At 44.5% G+C, this 24789-nt stretch overlaps 1 protein-coding gene across 3 annotated transcripts in view; it reads left to right on the forward strand.

Moving 5' to 3' along the window:
* GLT1D1 (glycosyltransferase 1 domain containing 1) overlaps positions 1-23834 on the forward strand; it is a 35143-nt gene extending 11309 nt beyond the window's left edge. The window contains exons 6-12 of one of the 3 annotated variants that reach the window (XM_039357308.1): positions 237-293; positions 6521-6616; positions 9938-9987; positions 11822-11865; positions 15047-15167; positions 21173-21271; positions 23586-23834. In XM_039357308.1, coding sequence (XP_039213242.1) covers positions 237-293; positions 6521-6616; positions 9938-9987; positions 11822-11865; positions 15047-15167; positions 21173-21271; positions 23586-23756 — 638 coding nt within the window. In that variant the 3' untranslated portion in view covers positions 23757-23834. Of the gene's footprint in view, positions 1-236; positions 294-6520; positions 6617-9937; positions 9988-11821; positions 11866-15046; positions 15168-16741; positions 17427-21172; positions 21272-23585 lie in introns of those variants that run through there. The other 2 variants (XM_039357310.1, XM_039357309.1) reach the window with 2 other exon arrangements.
* The last annotated feature ends 955 nt before the right edge of the window (positions 23835-24789 follow it).

Here is a 24789-nt window from a genome sequence, read left to right on the forward strand (position 1 = left end):
AGTAGTTTGTCTGGGTTTTTATTTTCTCGTTTCAAGGTTTTATGCACACGTTTGGGTTTCCCCCCCCCCTTATTCTTTTGTCTTCTTTACTTTCTGTTGGTTTCATTTTTATCTTCTAGTTTAAATGTTTCAATTAAAAAAATGATATACAAAAATGAAAAAAAAAAACAACCGGCCCTGGGTTGCTTTTTGAGGGGCAATTGAATGCAGGACCCCTAATTTACTTCCATTTCTAGGGATCGTGAGCCTCCCGAACAGGCAGCATAACTGGACCGAATTTCTGCAGAGGGCAGGTAAAAAGGCATACGAGCATGAAATCTTCCAGAATTTTTCTGAACGCAAATGTCTTTCTGTTTGGAGATCTGGGAAGGAAGGGAAGCAAGAGGGAAGAGGGGAAGGGGAAAGAGGGGAGAGGAGTGAATGGAAGGGGAGAGGAGAGGAGAAGAGGAGAGAAGAGAAGAAGGGAAGGGAAGGGAAGGGAAGAGAAGAGGCAAAGGGAGAGAGGAGAAGAGAAGAGAAGAGAAGAAAAGAGAAGAGAAGAGAAGAGGGGAAGGGAGAGAGGAGAGGAGAGGAAAGGAGAAGAGGGGAAGGGAAGAGAAAAGGGGAAGGGAAGAGAAGAGGAGAGAAGAGAAGAGGGGAAGGGAAGGGAAGAGAAGAGGAGAGGGGAAGGGAGAGAGGAGAAGAGAAGAGAAGAGAGGAGAGGAGAGGAAAGGAGAAGAGGGGAAGGGAAGAGAAAAGGGGAAGAGAAGAGAAGAGAGAAGAGGAGAGAAGAGAAGAGGGGAAGGGAAGGGAAGAGAAGAGAAGAGGGGAAGGGAGATAGGAGAAGAGAAGAGAAGAGAAGAGAGGAGAGGAGAGGAAAGGAGAAGAGGGGAAGGGAAGAGAAAAGGGGAAGGGAAGAGAAGAGAGAAGAGGAGAGAAGAGGGGAAGGGAAGGGAAGAGAAGAGAAGAGGGGAAGGGAGAGAGGAGAAGAGAAGAGAAGAGAAGAGAGGAGAGGAGAGGAAAGGAGAAGAGGGGAAGGGAAGAGAAAAGGGGAAGGGAAGAGAAGAGAGAAGAGGAGAGAAGAGGGGAAGGGAAGGGAAGAGAAGAGAAGAGGGGAAGGGAGAGAGGAGAAGAGAAGAGAAGAGAAGAGAGGAGAGGAGAGGAAAGGAGAAGAGGGGAAGGGAAGAGAAAAGGGGAAGGGAAGAGAAGAGAGAAGAGGAGAGAAGAGGGGAAGGGAAGGGAAGAGAAGAGAAGAGGGGAAGGGAGAGAGGAGAAGAGAAGAGAAGAGAAGAGAAGAGGGGAGGGAGAGAGGAGAGGAGAAGAGAAGAGAGGAGAGGAGAGGAAAGGAGAAGAGGGGAAGGGAAGAGAAAAGGGGAAGGGAAGAGAAGAGAAGAGGAGAGAAGAGAAGAGAAGAGGGGAAGAGAAGAGAAGAGAAGAGGGGAAGGGAAGGGAAGAGAAGAGAAGAAGGAAAGGGAGAGAGGAGAAGAGAAGAGAAGAGAAGAGAAGAGGGGAAGGGAGAGAGGAGAGGAGAAGAGAAGAGAGGAGAGGAGAGGAAAGGAGAAGAGGGGAAGGGAAGAGAAAAGGGGAAGGGAAGAGAAGAGAAGAGGAGAGAAGAGAAGAGAAGAGGGGAAGGGAAGAGAAGAGAAGAGGGGAAGGGAGAGAGGAGAGGAGAAGAGAAGAGAGGAGAGGAGAGGAGAGGAAAGGAGAAGAGGGGAAGGGAAGAGGTCCTCAATACAACACAGGGTGATCCCAGAATCACACACACACACACACACACCCCGCCGTTGTGCATTGTGGGCTTTGCCTCCGAATCGCGCCTCAAGCTGTCAGCAGCCGTTCAAGGAAGCAGGGAAACCTAGAAGACTTTTTCCTTCAAGCTGAGCCCCGGTGACAAGTAGATAATGAAACATTTCCATAGGGTGCATGGCGGATGGGCACCAGCTCAGAATTCCCTCCGCCAATCCTGGCAATTTCCTGGTTTGTCCAACCAGATGGTGGCTCCTTTCAGAAGATAGAGAAGCGCTAAGCACGGTCCGAAGGATGTTCAAGAATCGGGATTTGTATTTTTGCAGAATGCAAAATGTTGGGAAGTTAGGAAGCGGATCCCAGGCTGGGTTGAATTTAGCAGTTTTGTTTGGGGGGGTGGGGGAAAGAAGTGGGGGTGGGGGGAGAAAGGGGTGTAAAGCTTCGAACGGATCCCCAAGTTTGCCTAGCTGTGTTGTACAGGTGGTTCTTGACTTATAACCGTCCGTTTAGCGACCGACGTTACCCCGGCCCTGAAAAAAGGTGAATTGTGGCCTTTTTTCCAGTTAGAACCATGGCAGCCTCCCCCCCCCCCGGTCACGTGATCAAACTCCCGACGCAACTTAACAACCGCGTTACTAAGTGAACCGCTGCAAGCGATTCTATGGCAAGGCAGGTCGTAAAAAACCGGGCAAAAACTCACTTAACAGAGGTCTCGCTTTGCAACAGAAACTCAGTTGCGGCCGTAAGACGAGGCCCACCCGTTATTTGCAGACAATATTTTCAAGAGAGGGGAAGGGGCCGGGGGGGGGCAGCTTTGAATGCGTCTTGAAGTACGCAAAGGCTGTGTTGCTACGAGCATTTGCGAAGGACGAGAAAGGAAAATAAGAAAAGGTCAGCACGCTGAAAAACATTCCTCATTTTGTTTTTTAAAAAATGCAGCTTTTTGCCACCAGAAATACAAGTAACGTTACCTTTAAAGAAGCCGGAGGAGGAGGAGGAGGAGGAGGAGGAGGAGGAGGAGAAGAAGAAGAAGAAGAAGAAGAAGAAGAAGAAGAAGAAGAAGAAGAAGAAGAAGAAGAAGAAGAAGAAGAAGAAGAAGAAGAAGAAGAAGAAGAAGAAGAAGAAGAAGAAGAAGAAGAAGAAGAAGAAGAAGAAGAAGAAGAAGAAGAAGAAGAAGAAGAAGAAGAAGAAGAAGAAGAAGAAGAAGAAGGACCAACTTCTTCTCAAGACCAACAAGAGGAGGAGGAGAAGAAGAAGAAGAAGAAGAAGAAGAAGAAGAAGAAGAAGAAGAAGAAGAAGAAGAAGAAGAAGAAGAAGAAGAAGAAGAAGAAGAAGAGTTTCAAACAACTGAAGGTCTAAAATTTAGGAGGAGGAGGAGAAGAAGAAGAGGAAGAAGAAGATGATGATGATTAGCGTAGGTTAAAATTGGAAATGGTTTAAACTTCGGCGGAATATTAAAATTGCATTAAGGGTAATTTTGGTTTTTTACTATCAAGCAGAATGTCTCCATGCTTTAGGGAGCACTAAGGATATTTTGATTATGAATCTCGGGTTTTTTTTTTCCCCTCCCTCCCTCCCTCCTTTTCTTTTCAGCTTCTCTTTTGTAATTGAGCTGTTTGGACCGCTATTTTTTTTTCCCCTCTCCCCTTTTTTTCTTTTTTTTTTTCCTTTCACGTTTTCTCTTGCTGGCCCTCTGTCGTCTGGTGCTCCCTGGCTGCTTCTGACTGAAGCTTAATGAGGCGGCTGCAAATTCTACAGGAAAGCGGAGCCCTTCTTTTAAAAATAAAATAAAAATTAAAAAAAAAATCTCCAGATTGGGTTTTTAATTTCCGAAAAGCAATATTGCAAGCCTGGACTCTGCCCCCCCCTCCCCCCAGTGATATTTAGGAGAAATAAACAGACGGCCTTGATGGAGCTGGTTTAGGTTACTGATCAAGGCTCCGTGTTTTATATGCCAATCTTGAAAGAGATTGCAGATTTAAAAAAAAAAAAAAAAAAAACGAAGTGCAGGAAACAGCGACCGAAATGTTTTTTCCCCCTCGTTTAAAAGGTCACTGCAGGGAGACCATAAAAACAGAAATGATGGCTGCCTGTTCAGTTCTGTTTGAAAAAAAAAAACAACACCTGAATTATTTGTGGTACCCACACTGTGGATGGAGACATTAATAAAGCTGCTGGACTCTGCCAGTGATGGGGCGAAATTCTTTTTTTTAATCATGGGATGTTCTACAGTCCTAAAAGTTATAATCATAATGAGCCTGGCTGTTTACCGTCGTAAATTGTATCAGTCCTGACGCACGGTCGACCTGATTTTACGATTTTTTTTTTGTGGCGGTCGTTTAAGCGAACGCAATGGTTGTAAAGCAAATGCAGCCGCAAGTGCAAATCTTGTGGACATTAAGTGAGCACAGCGGTTCTAAGTGCGAACCAACTGACCGGTACGGGAGCGGTTTTGGCAAAAACTGGAAGGAACTGACTGGTTTGGGCAAAACCGTTGTAAAATTCAGTCGGGCGATCGTGGGAAACGTCCAAGAGATATAAATGTGGTTGTGTTGCTGAGCATCTGAAGATTGGTCACGTGACTGGGGGGGAGTAACTGCTGGAACTTCAAATCTGGGTCATAAACAGTGGTGGGATTCAAATCGGTTTGCACCACTTCAGCAGAACCGGTAGCTAATTTTTTGTTGCCCTGGCCCAGAATGGACTTCCGGAAGTGGCATCCATACAGAGAGCTGGTTGTTCACATATTTGAATCCCATCACTCCCTTCCTTCCTTCCTTCCTTCCTTCCTTCCTTCCTTCCTTCCTTCCTTCCTTCCTTCCTTCCTTCCTTCCTTCCTTCCTTCCTTTCTTCCTTCCTATGGTGGGATTCAGCCGGTTTGCACCGCTTCGGCAGAACTGGTAGCTAATTTTTGTTGCCCAGGCCCAGAATGGACTTCCGGAAGTGGCATCCATACAGAGAACCGGTTGTTCTCCTATTTGAATCCCACCACTCCTTCCTTCCTTCCTTCCTTCCTTCCTTCCTTCCTTCCTTCCTTCCTTCCTTCCTTCCTTCCTTCCTTCCTTCCTATGGTGGGATTCAGCCGGTTCACACCACTTCAGCAGAACCAGTAGCTAATTTTTTGTTGCCCTGGCCCAGAATGGACTTCCAGAAGTGGCATCTATGCAGAGAACCGGTGGTTCACGTATTTGAATCCTACCACCGGACATAAATCCCCTTTTTCAGGTAGGTTGTAACTTCAAATGGTTGTTAAGGGACCCGTTGCAAGTCAAGAACTGCCGGTAGAGTGGAAATTCTGGCGACAAATTAGACTTTGAAGCAGGTTGGTCAGGTTAATCTGAGCTGGCCAATCTGCCCTTGCTGATGCCACCATTGTTCTGTAGGAGAGAGGCTAAAAGAAAAATCTGTTTCTGTACTTAGCCATTAAAATCCAATTCTGTTCCCCTCATTCCAGTCTTGAAGAGACACCAGCCTCATTCTAACTTTTTTTTTTAATACTTTTGCTTCCTCAAGAAAAGTGTCTAAATTTCTTGGCTTCTCTTGATCTCTCCAAGCCGCCTTGACTGGTCCAAAATGGACCAGTTCTCCAGGATATGGATGGTATAAGGGCTCCTGCCTTCAGCAGGGGGTTTGATTAGGAGACCTCCAAGGTCACTTCCACCTCTTGGATTCTAGACAAATATGGTTTTGAAAAGAAACGAAAAGAGAGAACACGAAAAAATGAGTTTCAGTAGATTGAGTAATAGCACTTAGCAATTGCACTTAGACATATATATACCGCTTCACGGTGCTTTACAGCCCTCTCTAAGTGGCTTACAGAGTCAGCATATTTGCCCCCTAACAATCTGGGTCCTCATTTTGCCAATCTGGGAAGGATGGAAGGCTGAATCAACCTTAAGCCGGTCAGGATTGAACTGCTGGCATTCAGCAGAATTAGCCTGCAATCCTGCATTCTAACCACTGGGAAGGAAGGAAGGAAGGAAGGAAGGAAGGAAGGAAGGAAGGAAGGAAGGAAGGAAGGAAGGAAGGAAGGAAGGAAGGAAGGAAGGAGCAATAGCACTAGCAATGGCACAAGACTTATATGCCGCTTCACAGTGCTTCATAGCCCTCTCTAAGAGGTTTACAGAGTCAGCTTGTTGTCCCAACAATCTGGGTCCTCAATTTACTGACTTCGGAAGGATGGAAGGCTGAGTCAACCTTAAACTGGTCAGGATTGAACTGCTGGCATTCAGCAGAATTAGCCTGCAATCCTGCATTCTAACCACTGGGAAGAAAGGAAGGAAGGAAGGAAGGAAGGATGGATGGAAGGAAGGAAGGAGGGAAGGAAGGAAGGAAGGAAGGAAGGAAGGAAGGAAGGAAGGAAGGAAGGAAGGAAGGAAGGAAGGAAGGAAGGAAGGAAGGAGGGAGCAATAGCACTAGCAATGGCACTTAAGACTTATATGCCACTTCACAGTGCTTCAGAGCCCTCTAAGTGGTTTACAGAGTCAGCTTGTTGCCCCAACAATCTGGGTCCTCAATTTATCAACCTGGGAAGGATAGAATGCTGAGTCAACCTTGAGCTGGTCAGAATCGAACTGTCGACAGCCGGCTGTCAGCAGAATTAGCCTGCAATACTGCATTCTAACCCCTCTGCCACCACGGCTCCTAATAAGAGTGAAGGTGTTGTGTTGGAATCAACAACAGGCAAATTACAGATGGTTGGTTTGTTGACTTGATGGGTCTTTGACCTTCTTAATTTCCCAAGAAGTTCTGATCCTTTGAAACTTAAGAAGTTTCAATCATGCTTTCTCCACAGGGATTGTCCAGGTCGACCAGAATCTATACATCTTCCTGCTGATCTGTGGACTAAGGAGAGTCAAAGATCCTCTTTATCTACTGGATGTTTTTTCAGGTCAAAATTTTCCCATCCAACCTCTTACAATACATTTGGCATGGATGACCCACCCACCCCCAAAATGGACATCTTTTTGAATGACTGGGAGGTATAATTTGAGGAGGCAGGGGGCCTGGAATGTGACAGATACAGCTGTTGTGTCCATCTGACCATAGTTTGGGTTTTCTACATATTTTTGTGGGTTGATAAGATCATTTGGGGAGGCGAATTCTAGACTTTGCTTTTTTTATGGCCCCACGTGCTATCTCGGTGCTATGAACCGTTATGACCCAGGTGTCCCAAAGGAACTTTTTCAGGAAGCAACTGGACTTTCTTGTTTTCCTTTGAAGATGTTTCGCTTCTCACCCAAGAAGCTTCTTCAGCTCTGATTAGATGATGGGTGAGTGGAAGGATTGATACTCCTTGCAAACCGCTGGTCATTTGCATCCTTTTAGAGAGGCGTTGAGGCCATTTGGGGATTGACCTGTGTCCTCAGGGTCACCTGAGTGGTACAAATGGGGTGGAGCCTTCTTGACTGCAGGATGTTTTCTGCCCTGGGTCCCTTCCCTGTTGTCCCTTCACAGTTGTCTCCTGAAAAAGCCTCTTTGGGACAACCATACCTGGATAACTGAGAATCTCCATAGACATTTATGGCCCAGGTGGTCAAAGCAACGCAGGCCTTTATTGCTCTCAATAAATGCTGGTGGCCCTCCAGTGACCGGTAAAGGTTCCAGCCCCACGCTACCCTGCAGGCAGCCACTCTCAATCCCCCAAATAACAGCCCCCATAGTACAAGGAAGGTCCACAGAGTAGGAGCACGCTCACAGGGCAAGGTCCAGGGTTCCACGTCCAGTCCACAAGGCAGAGTCCAGGCGCAAGGCCAGGCCAGTCCTTGGGGCAAAGAAAAGGCCCAAGACCAGAAGCCGTTCCAAAGGGCTGATGTGCAGGTTCTGAGGTTTTGCTGGTTAAAGAAATACAGGAAACTAGAAGTTGCCTTCAACCTTTACGTGTTTATTCAGCTGAATAGAGATGAACTCCTCTAAATGAGAGAAGCCCCGAATGACAAGAAATCCTTGTATTTATTTTTTCTTAATTACATAAGCAACCCATTCAGCAAAGCTAGATAAGATAAAGATTTCACCCAGTAAGTCTGGCACACTGTAGATAAGAAGGGAGAAAGCAGAAGTAGCTAAACATGTTCCCTTTTGGGTGTCTCCCTAAAGCAGTGGTTCTCAACCTGTGGGTCGGGACCCCATTTGGGGTCGAACGACCATTTCACGGGGGTCGCCAAACAACGCAGTCCGCCATTTTTTCCCCCTTTTCCTTAGCTGTGCTACTCCCTTTTATTCTATTGGCTTTTGAAAGCCAATAGAATAGACTCTCTTGAATAGAGTCTAATTCTATTGGCTTTCAAAAGCCAATAAGGAATTGTCCAGGCTGTCTCTGCCCTGCTGAGCCCGCCAAAAGTCCCATTCTGCAAACGGTGCTGCACCAGTTGAGTAGTCCTCGACTTACGACCGGTTGAGTAGTCCTTGACTTACGACCGGTTGGGGGTTGCGGCATTAAAAAGGTTGAGAACCACTGCCCTAAAGGTATCATATGTTCTCGGGTGGGTTAGGACATTGGGTGTTGTCCTTGCTGTCCTTTCCTGACCCTGCATCCAGGACTCTGCAAGTGACCAGAGAGAGAGAGGTCATCTTTACATATTCACAAGTCCTGGTCATCAGGCCCAGCGAAGCGAAGGCCAAACGCAGTCCACAAGACAAGGCAAGGTCCAAGGCAAAAGGCGAAGAGCCATCTTCCAAGCGAGTCAAACCAAAGTAAACACTTCTTCCTGGCAAAGACCAACTCCCCACGGCTTCTCCTTAAGTCACCCCCCTCCAGGTGTTCCTTGTGAGGAGGGGTCGGGTGACCTCCTCCCGAGTAGCCTTGCAGCCCTTTTTTGAGCTTGCCTATGCTCTGTTCTCCATGCCCTTGGATCAGTGGAGGAGGCAGCTATTCCTCATCAGAGGGGATCTGCTACTTATCAGTGCCACTGTCTGTCAGCAGCCAATCCTCCCTTGTGTCTGTGAAGGCAGGCAGATCTCCATCTGGTTGACCACCTCTCCCAGTGCTTGAGGGCCTGGGACAGCATCATCCTCAGCTCCTGGACTCTCCAAACATGTCAAGGGAAGCGTGCCGTCCTTGTCAAGACGGTCCAGGTTCCAACTCCTTCCGCTGCACCGGGTTCCGATGGGGCCATAACACTAAGAGCTTCTCACAGTCTCTGGTATCTCTCCAAACATGTCAAGGGAAGCGTGCCGTCCTTGTCAAGACGGTCCAGGTTCCAACTCCTTCCGCTGCACCGGGTTCCGATGGGGCCATAACACTAAGAGCTTCTCACAGTCTCTGGTATCTCTCCAAACATGTCAAGGGAAGCGTGCCGTCCTTCTCAAGACGGTCCAGGTTCCAACTCCTTCCGCTGCACCGGGTTCCGATGGGGCCATAACACTAAGAGCTTCTCAGAGTCTCTGGTATCGGTGAGATGGGCAGCAAAATAAATTTAATCGACCAGTTAAAAAATAAATTGAGCCACTTTTCTTTGAGAGCTGAGAACACACAGGGCTCTTGGTTAATAAAGGATTTTAGATAAGACAGATTTTAGATAAGACAGCTGATCATTGCGTTGAAGGAGGTGACTGGGCACCGACGATCATCGTTGACCTATCTCTTTAATTGATCACATTCAATTAAAATTAATTTCATTGGTTGAATGGCCCATTTGCTCATCAGACAACTCTGCATTCTCCAGGTTCATCCATTCATTTGTTCATTTCAAGCAAATGACTCTGGGCACCAAATGTTCCTTAAACAATTAAAAAGAGTTACAGTAGAGGACAAAATTAAATATATAGGACAGCCAAGAAAAAAAAGGTGTCATTATAGGTATCAACGCAGCCAGGAAACAGGGCCCTTCATACTCAGATTGACTCTATGTTGGTGTAGTAAACAGTTTACTAATCAAAGGAGGTATAGATCTTAACTAGTTGGTCATGGAGATTTAGTTAAGAAATTACTCGGACTTCAGATGCTGAGAGAAGCTATGAAATGCCAACAGCTGGTTGAAATATTCAAAAAGGTTCTTTTTTGGCCACATAATCCTCAACCATTTGGGTCCAATGTTTCTGTAGGCATCTGCTGTATCTTCTCACCTCAGCTGGACTACAATAACAACTTGAAACTGCTTCATCCCCCACCATCAAGGCCCATCTGCCACCAGTTATCGTCAGTCAATGTTATCATGCTTTAGTCTCAGATTAAGTTTAGTCTAACCAGAAGTCTCTCCTGTTCAATTGATAGAGTGGCATCAGGAAGACTCCAGGGTACATCTGATCATCGTTGGACCTCCTGTAAGTTCTCTCCATGCCTCATCACCACTATCATGAACTCCATACCCTCATGTTCCTGGTTGTCCTCTCCTTCTCTTTCTTCCTACCTTTCCCAGCATTAAGCTTTTTAAAAAAGAGCCAAGTCTGTGCGTAAGATTTTCCATGTTATTTATTTACTTAGTTGTACCCACCTTTATTATTTTTACTCAAAGCAGCAAATATATCCAACACAACTTTCTCCTCCTATCTTCCCCATAACCACAAGCCTGTAAGATGAGCTGCACTAGGAGAGAGAGACTGGCCCAAGGTCACCCACTTGGCTTTCGTACCTAAGGTGGGACTAGAACTCACAGTCTCCTGAGGATTGGCCCCAGTTGGCTTTAGTGCCTACTGCAGGACTAGAATGCCCAGTCTCCTGGTGACTGGGCCCCAATTGTCTTTCATGCCTAAGGTAGGACTAGAATTCCCAGTCTCCTGGTGACCGGCCCCAGTTGGCTTTCATGCCTAAGGAAGGACTAGAATTCCCAGTCTCCTGGTGACTGGCCCCAATTGTCTTTCATGCCTAAGGTAGGACTAGAATTCCCAGTCTCCTGGTGACTGGCCCCAATTGTCTTTCATGCCTAAGGTAGGACTAGAATTCCCAGTCTCCTGGTGACCGGCCCCAGTTGGCTTTCATGCCTAAGGAAGGACTAGAATTCCCAGTCTCCTGGTGACTGGCCCCAATTGTCTTTCATGCCTAAGGTAGGACTAGAATTCCCAGTCTCCTGTTGACTGGCCCCAATTGTCTTTCATGCCTAAGGTAGGACTAGAATTCCCAGTCTCCTGGTGACTGGCCCCAATTGTCTTTCATGCCTAAGGTAGGACTAGAATTCCCAGTCTCCTGGTGACCGGCCCCAGTTGGCTTTCATGCCTAAGGAAGGACTAGAATTCTCAGTCTCCTGGTGACTGGCCCAAAATCACCCAGCTGGCTTTCGTGCCCAAGGTAGGACTAGAACTCACAGTCTCCTGGTGATTGGCCCAAAGTCATCCACTTGGCTTTTGTGCCTAAGGCAGGACTAGAACTCACAGCCTCCTGGTGACTGGCCCAAAGTCACCCAGTTGGCTTTCGTGCCCAAGGTAGGGCGAGAACTCACAGTCTCCTGGTTTCTCGGCTGGCACTGGACCAGATGGCCTCTCTTAAGATGCCCCAAGTAGGATACCTTTCCTGTTTTATTCCCTTGTTTTGATAAAACTCCACTTTTATTTCCACGTCGAACCCTTTTCTTCCCGCTTGGCTACGGAGCGTATTTCCACCCTGTTAATTGCATCTTTCCGTTCCGGTTCATTGCAAGTTTTGAAAGGGAACTGGCGTGGAAGGGAAGATTGTGTGAAGGTACATCATCTGAATGTGTTCTTTTCCCGACTTCCGATGTCTCCCTGTTTTAGTCGAGACTTCAGGCAGTCGGCTTGTCAATTTTTATTCGCGTCCGTTTCCTCCCAAACGAGTTGTCAAAACTGCCAGAGGGCTCTTGCCAGGATGTTATGCATCTGGGGGGGGGGGAAACTCCCTCAAATTCTCTCTCTTTCTGAGCATAGTCCTGCTTCTCAGGGGCAGGTTGGTTGGTGGACAGGAGGAGGACGTTTTGGAGAAAAACAGGAATAAAAGAGCAACGTTTCAGCCCTCCAATTGGAGCATTAGACCCCAATTACGCTGACATGAATGTTGGCCTGGTGGATGTTTGTTTTTGAAAGGCCCGGTTTTGACAGCCTTCCCCGAAGCAAGCAAGTTCTTCTGACTCCTTTGATTTTATTTTCGCAATCTGGAGCTGAGTTTTCATTTGTGCGTTCCCCTCTTTTTTTTTCTTCCCTGCTGTAGGCTGATCCAGCTTTTGCCAAAGAAGTCGAGGAGAAAGTGAAGAGGTAGGTTTTTGATCTGATACGATAAGGAGATTGTTGGGTTGTTGTTTTTTTCTCCCTGAGGAAACCTGGGTTTATTTTCCTGAATTTCCTACTACACCAACCTTCTCTAATCAGCTCTCCTCCGGAGGTTTGGAAATACAACGTTGAGGGCCTCAGGAATCTTCATGCTACGATCCTTTCTTCCTTCCTTCTTTCCTTCCTTCCTTCCTTGCTTCCTTCCTTCCTTCCTTCCTTCCTTCCTTCCTCTCCTTCCTCTTCCTCTTTCCTCTCCTCTCCCTCCTCTTCCTCTCCTTCTCTCCTTCCTGCCCTTCCTGTCTCCCTCTCTTCCCTCCTTCCTTCCTTCCCTCCTTCCTTCCTTCCCTCTCTCCTTCCTTCATTGCTTGCTTGCTTCCTTCCTTCCTCTCCATTCTCTCCTTCCTCTTCCTCTCCCCTCCTTTTCTTCCTCTCCCTCTCTTCCTCCTGCCCTTCCTTTCTCCCTTTCCTCCCTCCGTCCTTCCTTCCCTCCTTCTTCTTCCTTCCTTCCTCTCCTCCATCCTCTCCCTCCTCTCCTTCTCTCCCTCTCTTTCCTTCTTCCTTTTCCTCCCGCCGTCCTCCTTTCCTTCCTTCCCTCCCTCCCTTCCTTCCTCTCTCCTCTCCTTCCTCTCCCTCCCTTCCTTTCTCCCTCCTTCCCTCCTTCCTTCCCTCCCTCTTTTTTCTTCCTTCCTTCCTTTTCCTCCCTCCCTCCTCCTTCCGTCCTTCCTTCCTCTCTCCTCTTCCTCCCTGCTCTCTTCTCTCCCTCTCCCTCTCCTCCCTCCCTTCTTCTCCTTCCTTCCTTCCTTCCTTCGCCACCCATCACACTCTTCAAAGCAATTCTGGGGGGCTCACAGGGGTTTCAGTTGTCACTGAAATGTTGAGCAACCAAAGAATACTTTGACTGCCCAGTTGCTTGGCGTTTGAGAGAGAGGCCTTTTGGTATCACGCCCATTAGATACGATCAACCTTTCCAGCTCTGAAGCCATGGAAATTTTCCAGGTCCGAAGACATGCCTGCGAAAGGGAACATGTCTTCCTCTGCAGAGAAGTTGGCATCCTGGGATCCCATGTCGACTAGGCCTGCTCATCCTCTAATGAAATCCGCTCTGATGCCGAGAGAGTGGAAAGCGTCACAGTTTCAGATTTAGCTCGCTGGAGAATCTCCCATCGATTTGAATTTGAGGTTACGCAGAAAGCAGACTCAGAAATAGCAGCGTTTAGACGCTTCCGCAGTTGGGTAGAGAAGAGCAATTAAAATGTAATATTCCCTCCTCCCCCGGGAACTGGGAATTGCATTGCAATGTCATCTGGAAGGCTAGGTAAGGCTACATTGGCGTGAGACCAGTTGGTCTTTAAGTCACCTATTCCAATCTTTCCCCAAGAGAGAGAGAGAGAGCAGTGACATCCTGACTAAGCTGACCTTGTCGAAATAGGTTGGATCCACGCTTCAGCTCTTCACATTTGCGGCCCAGCCTCAGGGGAAACCGTCTCAATTCCGTGTCATGCTTCACAACATCCCCGCGAGATTCTCTCCAGGAGACAGCTTAAAAAAAGGGGTGGATAAATAATTAAAATAAATGAAATCACAGTTGACCTCTTCCAAGGACAAGCATTCGGAAATTAAGAACTGTAGGACTCGGTTTAAAACAAAACAAAACAAAAAGTTAACAGCTTCGAGAAAGTTCGGTTGGACATTCCCCCCCAAAAAAACCAACCCAATTTAAACAAAAAACAAAAAAACCAAACCACACATACATTTACACAAAGCTTAAAATCATGGGAGAATTGGCAGTTCTCCCCCAAAACAAGATGCTGATTGTTGATTACTGTTTGCTGAGCTGGCCTACGGGAAGGAATTGCTCCTGTCGCAGGGACTTTCCATAGACCAATTATGGAATATCATCAATCAATCTTATGGAATTCCTTTCCTTTTTTTAAAAAGAGGATGAAACCCAATGGAAACTAATATAGATTAAGAGAAAGAAAGAAAGAAAGAAAGAAAGAAAGAAAGAAAGAAAGAAAGAAAGAAAGAAAGAAAGAAGAGAAAGAAAGAAAAAAAAGGAAGGAAGAAAGAAAGAAAAGCCAGCCTGACAAAGTCTTCTTTAGTGGACTGATCACCAGGGAAAGAAGGAAGGAAGGAAAGAAAGAAAGAAAAAAGAGAAAGAAAAGAAAGGAAGGAAGGAAGGAAAGAAAGAAAAGAAAGGAAGGAAGGAAGAAAAGCCAGCCTGACAAAATCTTCTTTAGTGGACTGATCACCAGGGAAGAAAGAAAGAAAGAAAGAAAGAAAGAAAGAAAGAAAGAAAGAAAGAAAGAAGAAAAGAAAAGAAAGAAAGAAGAAAAGAAAGGAAGGAAGGAAGGAAGAAAAGCCAGCCTGACAAAGTCTTCTTTAGTGGATTGATCACCAGGGAAGGAAGAAAGGAAGGAAGGAAAGAAAGAAAAAAGAGAAAGAAAAGGAAGGAAGGAAGAAAGAAAAGTCAGCCTGACAAAGTCTTCTTTAGTGGATTGATCACCAGGGAAGGAAGGAAGGAAGGAAGGAAAGAAAAAAAAAAGAAAGGAAAGAATGAAAGACCGAACAAGAGTCAAATTAATTTCATTTGCATCACAAAAAGGTCCTCAGTTCTCAGAACAAGGCCAGAGCTTTAGAAACCGCACAATCCTCTTTGTTGTCCATGGGAGAGGAACACACAGGGAACAATCTGATGGAATCCCTTCTCTCTCTTCAGTCCTCGCTATCATGGCCAACGGGCAGGAGGGTGGGAGTTACAGGTAGTCCTCAACTTAAGATCCTTCTTTTAACGACCATTTGATGTCGTGACAGTCAGGACTGGTCTTCTCCCTTAGGACCTTTGCGATATTTCCCACGATCACGTGATTAAAATCCAGATGCTTGGCCACTGGTATGGACATGCAACAGTGGCAGCCTTCTGGGGTCCCGCTGACCACCATTTGCAAGCTTCCCACAAGCAAAGCGAAGAGGGGAAAAGCTGGATGTGCATGGTTTTCTGGATGCCGTCGGGGGGGGGGGAAAGCGTCGTAAATTCAAGCACGACTCGCTTAAGGACCTCCTGCTTAGCCAGGAAACTTCTAGTCCCCATTGTGATAGTAAGGGGAGGGCGTCCCCTGCCGGCCATCCATTGGAAGAGGATTAACAAGCTAAATTTACTCCCTAGGGCAACTGGGGTCCACTTATTGCCAGCCATCCGCCAGGAAGATCTTCATGCCGTTATGGAAAACTGCTTTGCCGTTGTTAACAGTTCTGTATCCGAAGGGATGTCAGCTGCAATTTTAGAGGTAATTCTTTCCTTACTTCCGGGGGGGGGGAGGGAACTGTGTCGGGCATTTCTCTTGGAAACCTCTGCCCTGCTTCTGTTGACATTCCTCAACTCTTAAAAGATGTAGAATATAGAATAATAGGGTGGGAAGGGATCTTGGAGGTCATCTAGTCCAAGCAGGAGACCCTATACCATTTCTGACACGTGGCTGTCCGGTCTCTTCTTAAAAACCTCCAGTGTTGGAGCACCTACAGCTTCTAGTGACCAGCGGTTCCACTGAGTAACAGAATAACTGAGTTGGAAGGGACCTCGGAGGTCATCTAGTCCAACCCCCTGCTCAAGCAGGAGACCCTATGTCATTTCAGTGGCTGCTCAGTCTCTTCTTTAAAACTTCCAGGGTTGGAGAATCCACAACTTCTGGTGGCAAGTGGTTCCATTGACTAATTGTTCTCACTGCCAGGAAATTTCTCCTTAGTTCTTAGTTGCTTCTCTCCTTGATAACTTTCCATCCCTTGCTTCTTGTCCTGCCTTCAGGGGCTTTGGAGAAGAGGCCAATCTGTTTGAACCCCTCAAATATTGGAAGAATGCTATTATGTAACCCCCTAAGTCTTATCTCTGTTAGACTATCCTGTTCTTTCAAACATTCATTATTTAGCCTCCAGACTCCTTATCACCTTCATTGCTTTTCAAACAGGCAAAGCTTTTTTTTTTTTTTTTGGTCAAACAGACAAAGCTGTTTGAACTGTTCTGTGAAATTGACTAATGATGCTGAGGCATTTGCACATCCCTGTTTGGTCTGCTGACTTGGATCCTCATGGAGATTCAGAATACAAACACACATTCACACAGAGGAAGAGAGGGGGAGAGAGAGAGAGAGACAGAGAGAGAGAGAGAGAGAGAGAGAGATGGAGAGTGAAAGAGAGATGGAGAAAGAAAAAGAGGAAGACAGAAAGCAGGAGAGAGATGGAGGGAGGGGGAGAGAGAGATGGAGAGTGAAAGAGAGAGACAGAGAAAGAGAAAGACAGAAAGCGGGAGAGAGACAGAAAGAGATAGAAAGACACAGCGAAAGAGAGAAAGACAGAGACAAGGAGAGAGACAAAGCGGGAGAGAGATGAAGAGAAAGAAAGAGACAGAGAAAGAGAGACACAGAAAGAAGGAGAAAGAGCGGGAGAGAGAGACAGAAAGAAAGAGAGACACAAAGAGACACAGAAAGAGATAGAAAGAGCAGGAGAGAGATGGAGAGAGAGAAAGTAAGATAAAGACAGAGAGAAAGAGAGAGACAGAAAGAGAGAAAGAGAGAGAGAAAGAGTGGGAGAGAGACAGAAAGAAAGAGACACAAAAAGAGAGAGAAACAGACAGAGAAAGAGAGCGGGAGAGAGAGAATGAGACAGAGAGAACAAGAGAGAGAGAGACTGTGACTGCAGAGGGGAAAACACAACTGAAAATTCTGCTGTCTAATAAAGCCCCTGAGTGAAGCCCACCTTGTAGTGTTTAAATCAACCCTATTATTAAAAGTCAGTTCTGATTTAGTCTGGCAATTACAAGCAGGAGAGGCCAATCCACTGCTGATTTATTGGTCTCATCCTCCCCCAGATTATGCGAAACCCGCTAAATAGCTCGCTCCGCTGTGAACACCTCAAAGCTCAAAGGGGTGCCGGGAGAAAAGTTTTTTAAAAAGCAAGAAGAAGAAAACAACTAACAACAAAAAAGAGCAGAGGTTCCCACTTCCTTTTCATGATCTTCAAAAAGGTCAGAAAAAATCTCTTTGGACTTCCTACCAGAGAAGCTTTGGAAGGTTCGGACAAGGTTAAAACCCCTTTGGGCTCGGCTCTCCTCTTTAAACAAGACCCCGAGGAGCGAAGGTGCAGTTTGGAAAAAAGCAATAATGGAGACCACATCGGCAGCCTCAAGATTCTCCTGTGCAAAATTGCAGCTGGAAAAAAAAAAAAAAATTGATGGAAGTCGGCTTTGAAATGCAATTCCTTCCCCCCCACCCCACCCCCTTTCTGTTGACGCTCCAAAGCCTTTAAATTTAGCCCATTCGTTGCTGGATGGTCTGGCCTGAAGTTGTAAAGTTTGTATTCTGGATGTTGTAGCAGCCAAGACGGATTTGAGCTACTTCCACTTTTCTGGTTTATGTTTCCTTTCTTGGGAGATCCAGGCACGGTTCTCCCGAAAGAAGAACAACAAAACGACAGAATAACAAGACTTGAAAGGGACCTTGGAGGTCATCAAGTCCAACCCCCTGCTCAGGCAGGAAACCCTACACCATTTTGGACAAATGGCTGTCCAGTCTCTTCTCGAAAACTTAGCAGTTCCACTGGTTAATTGTTCCCACTCTCAGGAACTTTCTCCTTAGTTCTAGGTTGCTTCTCTCCTTGATTAGTTTCCATCCATTGCTTCTTGTCCTGCCTTCAGGCGCTTTGGAGAAGAGCTTGACTCCCTCTTCTTTGGGGCAATATTGGAAGACTGCTATCATGTCTCTCCCTGGTCCTTCTCTTCACTAGATTAGCCATGTCCAGTTCCTGCAACTGTTCTTCATATGTTTTAGTCCCCTAATTGTCTTTGGTGCTCTTCTCTGCACTCTTTCCAGAGTCTCTACATCTTTTTTTTTTAATTGAAAGTTTATAAAATTTTACAATAAAATACTCCCCCCCTCCCAACCCCCCACCCCCCTCCCCCCTACTTCCCAGAGCTGAATACAGGGTTAAAACCAACAAAAAACATAGAACTTAAATGAACATCAAACAATTATACATACATCCCAAAAACAAAATTTTAAACACTTTAACTCCAGTACCCCGCAATTATTTTTATTAGGTATTGTTATTGATTGTGATGCTAAGGAAGTTATATTGATGTTAAATTTGATTACAGCCGCAAGGCTGTTAGTAGGACAATATTGGAAGAAGGAATCTTTGCCTACTTTACAAGAGTAGTTTTATAAAGTTTCTTATTTGGCGGAAATGGCAAAGATTTCGGCTTTCTTAAAGGAGCAATCTCAAGAGAAATTTTTTGTTGTATGGGAAAAATGGATAAATTTTATACAATATAATTTGGATATGGAAAAATATTATTTAGCTTTTTCATAACTTGTATAGATTGTTTTTTCTTTTCTTTTCCCGTCTTTTGTTTTCTTTCTTTTATCTTTTTTTTCTTTTTCTTTTTCTTTCTCTCTCTCTTTCCTTTCTTTTTTTCTTTCTTTTTTAAGTATTTTTTTTAATGCTTACATATATTTTATTATTAATTATTTTATAAGTTGTAAAAATTTGTTTAGGTATTTTAAAATTTTAAATAAGCCTATATTCAGTTCTGGGAAGTTCGGGGAGGGGGGAGGGAGGGGTGGGTTTGGGAGGGATTGGGTGAGGGTTGATTTGTTTTTGGTTGTTTATTTGTAAAACTTTTAAAAAATTTTCAATAAAAAAAACACTTTAACTCCAGTACATAAAAACAAAAATTACCATCCTTCAACATAAGTTATTCAAAAGCTTACCCTTAAATATACATTATTCAAAAGCTAAATAGTACTTTCTAATATCATATTTATTCTGTATAAAATTCACCCATCTTTTCCACACCAAAATATCTCTCTCTTGCGACTGATCTTTCAGATAAGCCAAAATTTTTGCCATTTCAGATAAATGAGAAACTTTCAGAAACCATTCTTCTAAAGTAGGCAAAAAATCCTTCTTCCAGTATTGCCCAATCAGCAACCTTGCTGCTGTAATTAAATTCAACATTAAAATAATCTCTTTAACAAGTCTCTACATCTTTTTTGTAATATGGTGAGATTAAGGGGTGATGTGAAGATGAAAAGGCCTGCTCCTCTGGGGCTGCAGACTGCAAAATTCGGAAAGGACCAACTCTTAAGCTTCCACGATTTATGAAAAGATCCTGCCCTTTTAAATCCTGTCCAGCCATTGGAGAAGTGAATTAGCATCACAGCTCATAGAACATCTGTAATGTCAATTGCCCAAATCGTTAGCAGGGAGGGAGGGAGGGATTTCTCTTCTTCTGAAGTTTATCAAACAAGAGTTGCCGGATATATATATATTTTTAAATAGGTCTGCCTTCGTTTTTACATTTAATTTTTGCCAAGTTTCTCTTTAGACAATCTGGCTGACTTGGACAATAAAGCAGCCCCATCTCCTTAGAAAGGCCAAAGAAAGCAACTGTGAAGGCAGGGGCTGTTTTAATTGGACCTGGTTCTCCTATCTAAAATGGCCAACAGGCAGAAATGCCATCTGTCCAATGCCTATTTCATTAACCAAGACTGCAGTTTGGCCTGGAAGTAGCCCGAGGGGGTCTGGATGAGGAAAAATAAATAAGTGCTGCTTTGAACCCTTTTGATCAAGAAGGAGAAGAGGGAAGAAAGAATATAGAATGTTTGTATTTGTCCAGCTTCTAGAGAACGAAGGTATCTAAAGCCAGTTGGACAGAAAGTTTGAACATGAGCCGAGAAGAAAGTAATTCTGATAATAATAATAAGGGCGCCTTAGATTCTTGGGGTGTGTGAAAGCCAACACCAGCTAAAGAACTGGCAGTGGTGACTTTGCACGGTGGCGAATCGATGTCAGGACCCAAGAACCAAGAAACACATAGAGTTACTTCTGAGCAAGTTTCTTTTGTGTTCCTCACCTTCAGACAGAATCTTGCCAGTCTAAAGCAACTATTTCCATCACTAAAGATATTCTCTGAGAACTTCTCTGGGTCGTCTATGAGGCAGCCCCTCCCTCCTGGGAATCCAGACTTCATTCCACCACATTAGATAATTTTACAGATAGAAAGTTCGGTCCTTATAATTTGGCCCTGGGGTTTAATATTGGGTCAAGAAGTGAAGGAACAAGGGGGAGAAAAATAAATAAATAAAATCAACTGGCTTCCTCTTGTAGTTTGCTTCTGTCAGCTGTCACATTCTAGTGGTGGCAAACCTATGGCACGTGTGCCAGAGGCGGCACTCAGAGCCCTCTCTGTGGACACGGACGCTGTTGCCCCAGCAGAGTTCGCCAGAGTAGTGAGCACGTGGCGTTTGGAAGTGACGGGGCAGGAAGTGAGCGAGCAAGAGGTGTTGGCCCCTGGGGATGCCCCGGAGATGGTGAGGGACTGGTCCCCATCGCTCTGGTCCCGGCCTGCCAACCCCACCCATGCCCATCCAGTCTGCCATGACCACCTGTGAGGTTAAGTGGAAAACCTTACACACCGCAGCTATGCCCACCCAGCGGCCATGCCCACCCAGTGGGCCACACACACACACACCGCTCTCCCTGAGAGCACCACAACGCTGATGCAGCCCTGGCACTTTGCGATAAATAAGTGGGTTTTGGGTTGCAGTTTGGGCACTCGGTCTCTAAAAGGTTCACCATCACTGTTCTAGTGCATCCAAATTGCAGGTAATTTTAATCACACAGTCACTTTGCTCAAGGAAAGGATAACTGCCTTAAAAGGCCCAGATATTTAGGGCAGTAATTGCGTGCTGCATAATCCATTCAGGTAGGCCTGGCTGGTACAAAGCCAAACGTTTGCCAACTGCCTTCACCATCTGCCTACCAGAGTTTCTGTTGATGTAATAGCAGGGTGTGGGTGTGCATGTATAAAACTAAAGTCCCACAGATTGAGTTAATCTTAATCTTTTTTTTTTTTATTAAGGTCCCTCTTTTCCACAAAAAAGGGATCTCTCTCCCCAAAAGAGCTGCTCATTTCAGCTCCGCCCTCTTGTATTAGTCCTTGACTTACCACAATTCATTTAGTGATGGAACGAAGCGCTGGCGTACGACCGTTTTTCACACTTACGACCTACAGCCTCCACAAGCGGTCAAAATTCACACGCTTGGCCCCTGGCTCATATTTCTGACATTGGCAGTCTTCCGGGGTCATGGGATCACGCTTTTTGTGAGCTTCTGACATGCAAAGTCAGTGGGAAAGCCAGATTCACTTAACAATCGTGTCGCTAATTTAACTCACATCAGAGTTCTCTGCAAGGTCTCAATTGCAGCAAATGTGAGCCCTTTCTTTTCCGTGTAACAGGCAATGGACTTAAATGTTCCCGTGCTGGCAAGGAATATTCCAGGAAATGCTGCCATAATTGTGCACCAAACAACTGGATTATTATACTCGACCCCTCAGGTAATAATTAAGTTGAAATATGTTGCATGCTATGTAGACCTGTCTTTCTGTCTGTCTGTCTCTCTCTCTCTCTCTCTCCCTATCTATCTATCTATCGCTAGTTAGCTAGCTCATCTATCTATTGCTAGTTAGATCTATCTATCTATCTATCTATCTATCTATCTATCTATCTATCTATCATGTATCTATCTATAGCTAGCTAGCTCATCTATCTATCTATCTATCTATCTATCTATCTATCATCTATCTATCTATAGCTAGCTAGCTCATCTATCTATCTATCTATCTATCTATCTATCTATCTATCTCTATCTATCTATCTATCTATCTATCTATCTATAGCTAGCTAGCTCATCTATCTATAGCTAGCTAGTTTATCTATCACTAGCTCTTCTATCTATCTATCTATCTATCTATAGCTCATCTATCTATATTGCTAGTTAGCTATCTCATCTTTCTATCTATAGCTAGCTAGCTAGCTCATCTATAGCTTGGTAGCTCATCTATCTATCTATCTCATCTATCTATAGCTAGCTAGCTCATCTATCCATCTACCTATCTATAGCTATCTATCTATAGCTATCTATAGCTCATCTATCTATGTATCTATTGCTAGTTAGCTATCTCATCTTTCTATCTATCTATCATCTATCTATCTGTAGCTAGCTAGTTCGTCTATCTATCTATCTATCTATCTATCTATCTATCTATCTATCTATCTATCTATCTATCTCCTGAATGATGCTGGATAGGAGAATTAAATAATTTCATATTGGGAGCTGTCCATGACTTATAGTGCTGAAGCCAACTTGGGGGTTAAGCTTTCAATCGAGACCGAATTCTGCCTCTCCTCCCCCCTGGATAGCCTGCAGGATGTGTCACCTCCCAGTTAATTTATAGCTCCACTACCGTAATGAAAACCTTGATCTTATTTGTGTTAAGCTTTTGAACCATTTGTGGCACCCGGGTCACAGCTTCGAAAGTGCCTAAGCACTGAGATTTTAAGTCCTCTGTATGTACCCCATCTCCTAATTAACCAGAGTATGTTATTAAACTCAGAAAGGAGGGTCGGGCAAAAGGGAAAAATTACGGGGGAATTAATCCTGTTGATCCCATAAATTAGATTTCTGTTCCCCATCAATAATCAGGTACGTGCAATAAGGCTATGCTTTTAAAGAATAAAACTGCAGACCCAGATTAAATAAAACCACAAAGTGGAAAATGCATTTTCTCCTTCAGCCTATTTTTTTTTAAAGCGTGACGAATGCTGTTTAAGTATAGTCAGGAAGTTAGATGTTCCATTTTCATTAGTCTTTGGTGTAACTAACCCCTTCTCAAAATATATATGGGGCTTAACACGTTCCTCCCCAGAGTCAGTTGTCTCCCGCAGTGTTCAGGAATGAACCTTTTTGTTATAAGTTACAGCAGGTTTTTCTTGAACCAGAACATTATTATTATGATGTTTTTAATGTGTCCGTGAGTCCCGTGGGTGAAGACCAGAGAGAAAACAATATCTTACTTCAGATTTTGAAGGTGTTTTTTTTTGGGGGGGGGGGGGTTGCAAATTGTCCTGGGAGTTGTGTTCTACTTGATCTGTTTTATGATCTCAGTTGGTGTTGGGTAAGGTGGTGAGGTTCAAGAACCTCTGAGGATGTTAGGCAGGGCAAGTATGATCAATGTCCCCTCCTGCCAAGATCCACTATTAACAGCTGTGTATTCTCTTTTCACACACACACACACACACACACACACACACACACAGAGAGAGAGAGAGAGAGAGAGAGAGAGAGAGAGAGAGAGAGAGACTTTGGTCTCTTTGCTTTTCCTCCATTCTTTCATCACTCAGAAGAAATGGAAGCAATAACTCCAGCAATAAGACCAATGTAACCAACTTGGTTACATCATGAATCTAGAAGGGAGTGGGGTTTACGGATTAGAGGAGGCGGAGGACAAGGGGAGGAAGAGGAGGAGGACTGTGAAGTCCTTGGTGCTTTCTGATCTTGGTTGTTTCCTTGTCAACATTTCATTCCCCAACTAGGGAACATTACCCGTGATGTTACCTGGTGACGTTACCTAGTTGGGTCATCAAGAAAAGCACTAAGCTCAGAGAACACCAAGGATCCTACACGTTTGCCTGTTATTTTGGGTTTTGAAAAACTTTTGTCGGGAAATCTTCTGGTAGAAGTGAGTCTGCCATCTGCTTCCTAACCTGGTGTACCTTAAAAGCAAGGCAGAAAGCTTTCGTAAGACCTTTTGAGAAGCACCACCACAGAACACTACTAATAATGGCCCACTCCATACTCTTCCTTTTCAGGAATTTATCCAGCTGGCCAGAACTTTGATTAAGGACCCCCTTTTGCACAGAGAGATTATAAGAAAGGCACGTGAATATGTCCTGAAGCATCATTCATGGGAGAAAGAACGGAAGGTCTATCAGAATCTTGTTTTGAGGCTTCATGAAGGTTCTTGTCTCAAACAACCATGAGTTACCAACCACCGTGGTCAACCAGGTTTTCGTCATCTTAATCCTCTGATTCGTCTTCATTAAAGTGATTACTGTTGTGATTTTGTAGATTTTGTTGAGAGTCGAAAGGCATATAGTAGACTTTTACAGCCTGACAGCCTCCAGAAACATGGGACTTCTGTTCCCATAATCCCCTACCAGTCATTACCAAAGGACTACGGGAACTGGCCTCAAACACATTATAGAACTCCAAGTTGGAAAAAAAAATCCTAAAGATACAATCAATCCAACGTTTATTGTTGAGTGGAAACACTTTATAGATTTTTTACATGAAGCATAAGAAATTGAACTTATGATGTATGGTTGGGATGATTAGAAAGAATAGATTATAGGAAAAAATAGTTATGGTGTAGCCTGCAGAGCAAGGGGTGAATTTGTAATTTTTCTTATAAATGATGTAGTAAAGAAAATTGGAAGTTAGTTCTATATATTTTCTTTCACTCTTTGCTTTTTAGTTCTTTGATATTTCTTTTCCTTCCTTCCTTCCTTCCTTCCTTCCTTCCTTCCTTCCTTCCTTCCTTCCTTCCTTCCTTCCTCTCTCCCTTCTTTTCCTCCCTTCCCTTTCTTCCCTTCCTCTTCCATTCCTTCCTTCTCTCTTTCTCACTCTTCACTACTTTTCTTTCCTTCTTTCTTTCTTTCTTTCTTTCTTTCTTTCTTTCTTTCTTTCTTTCTTTCTCTTAATCTAAAAATTCTTAATAAAATTGTATACATCAAAACCGTATGCATATAGTGCATTAAACAAAACAATCTGTCTGAACGATGGTGGATGGTTGAGGTTATAGTAACAAATAGTGAATATCTTCATTATTTGGGGTGATTTCACCTGCATCTATACATAGATACCCAGATACTCAATTATGGAAATCTAGAGCATTCTAGAAAAAGCGAATTAACCATCAACCCCCAACCAAATTATTCGACTCTTTGCTGCGATGGATTTACAGCTCGTTAATTTCACAGAAGAGCAGAACTCAAATTTAAACCTAGTCAGCCA

This window comes from Crotalus tigris, unplaced genomic scaffold, assembly GCF_016545835.1.
Source record: "Crotalus tigris isolate CLP2741 ecotype Arizona unplaced genomic scaffold, ASM1654583v1 scf7180000018891.247784533:1973344, whole genome shotgun sequence".
NCBI classification, from domain to species: Eukaryota; Metazoa; Chordata; class Lepidosauria; order Squamata; family Viperidae; genus Crotalus; species Crotalus tigris.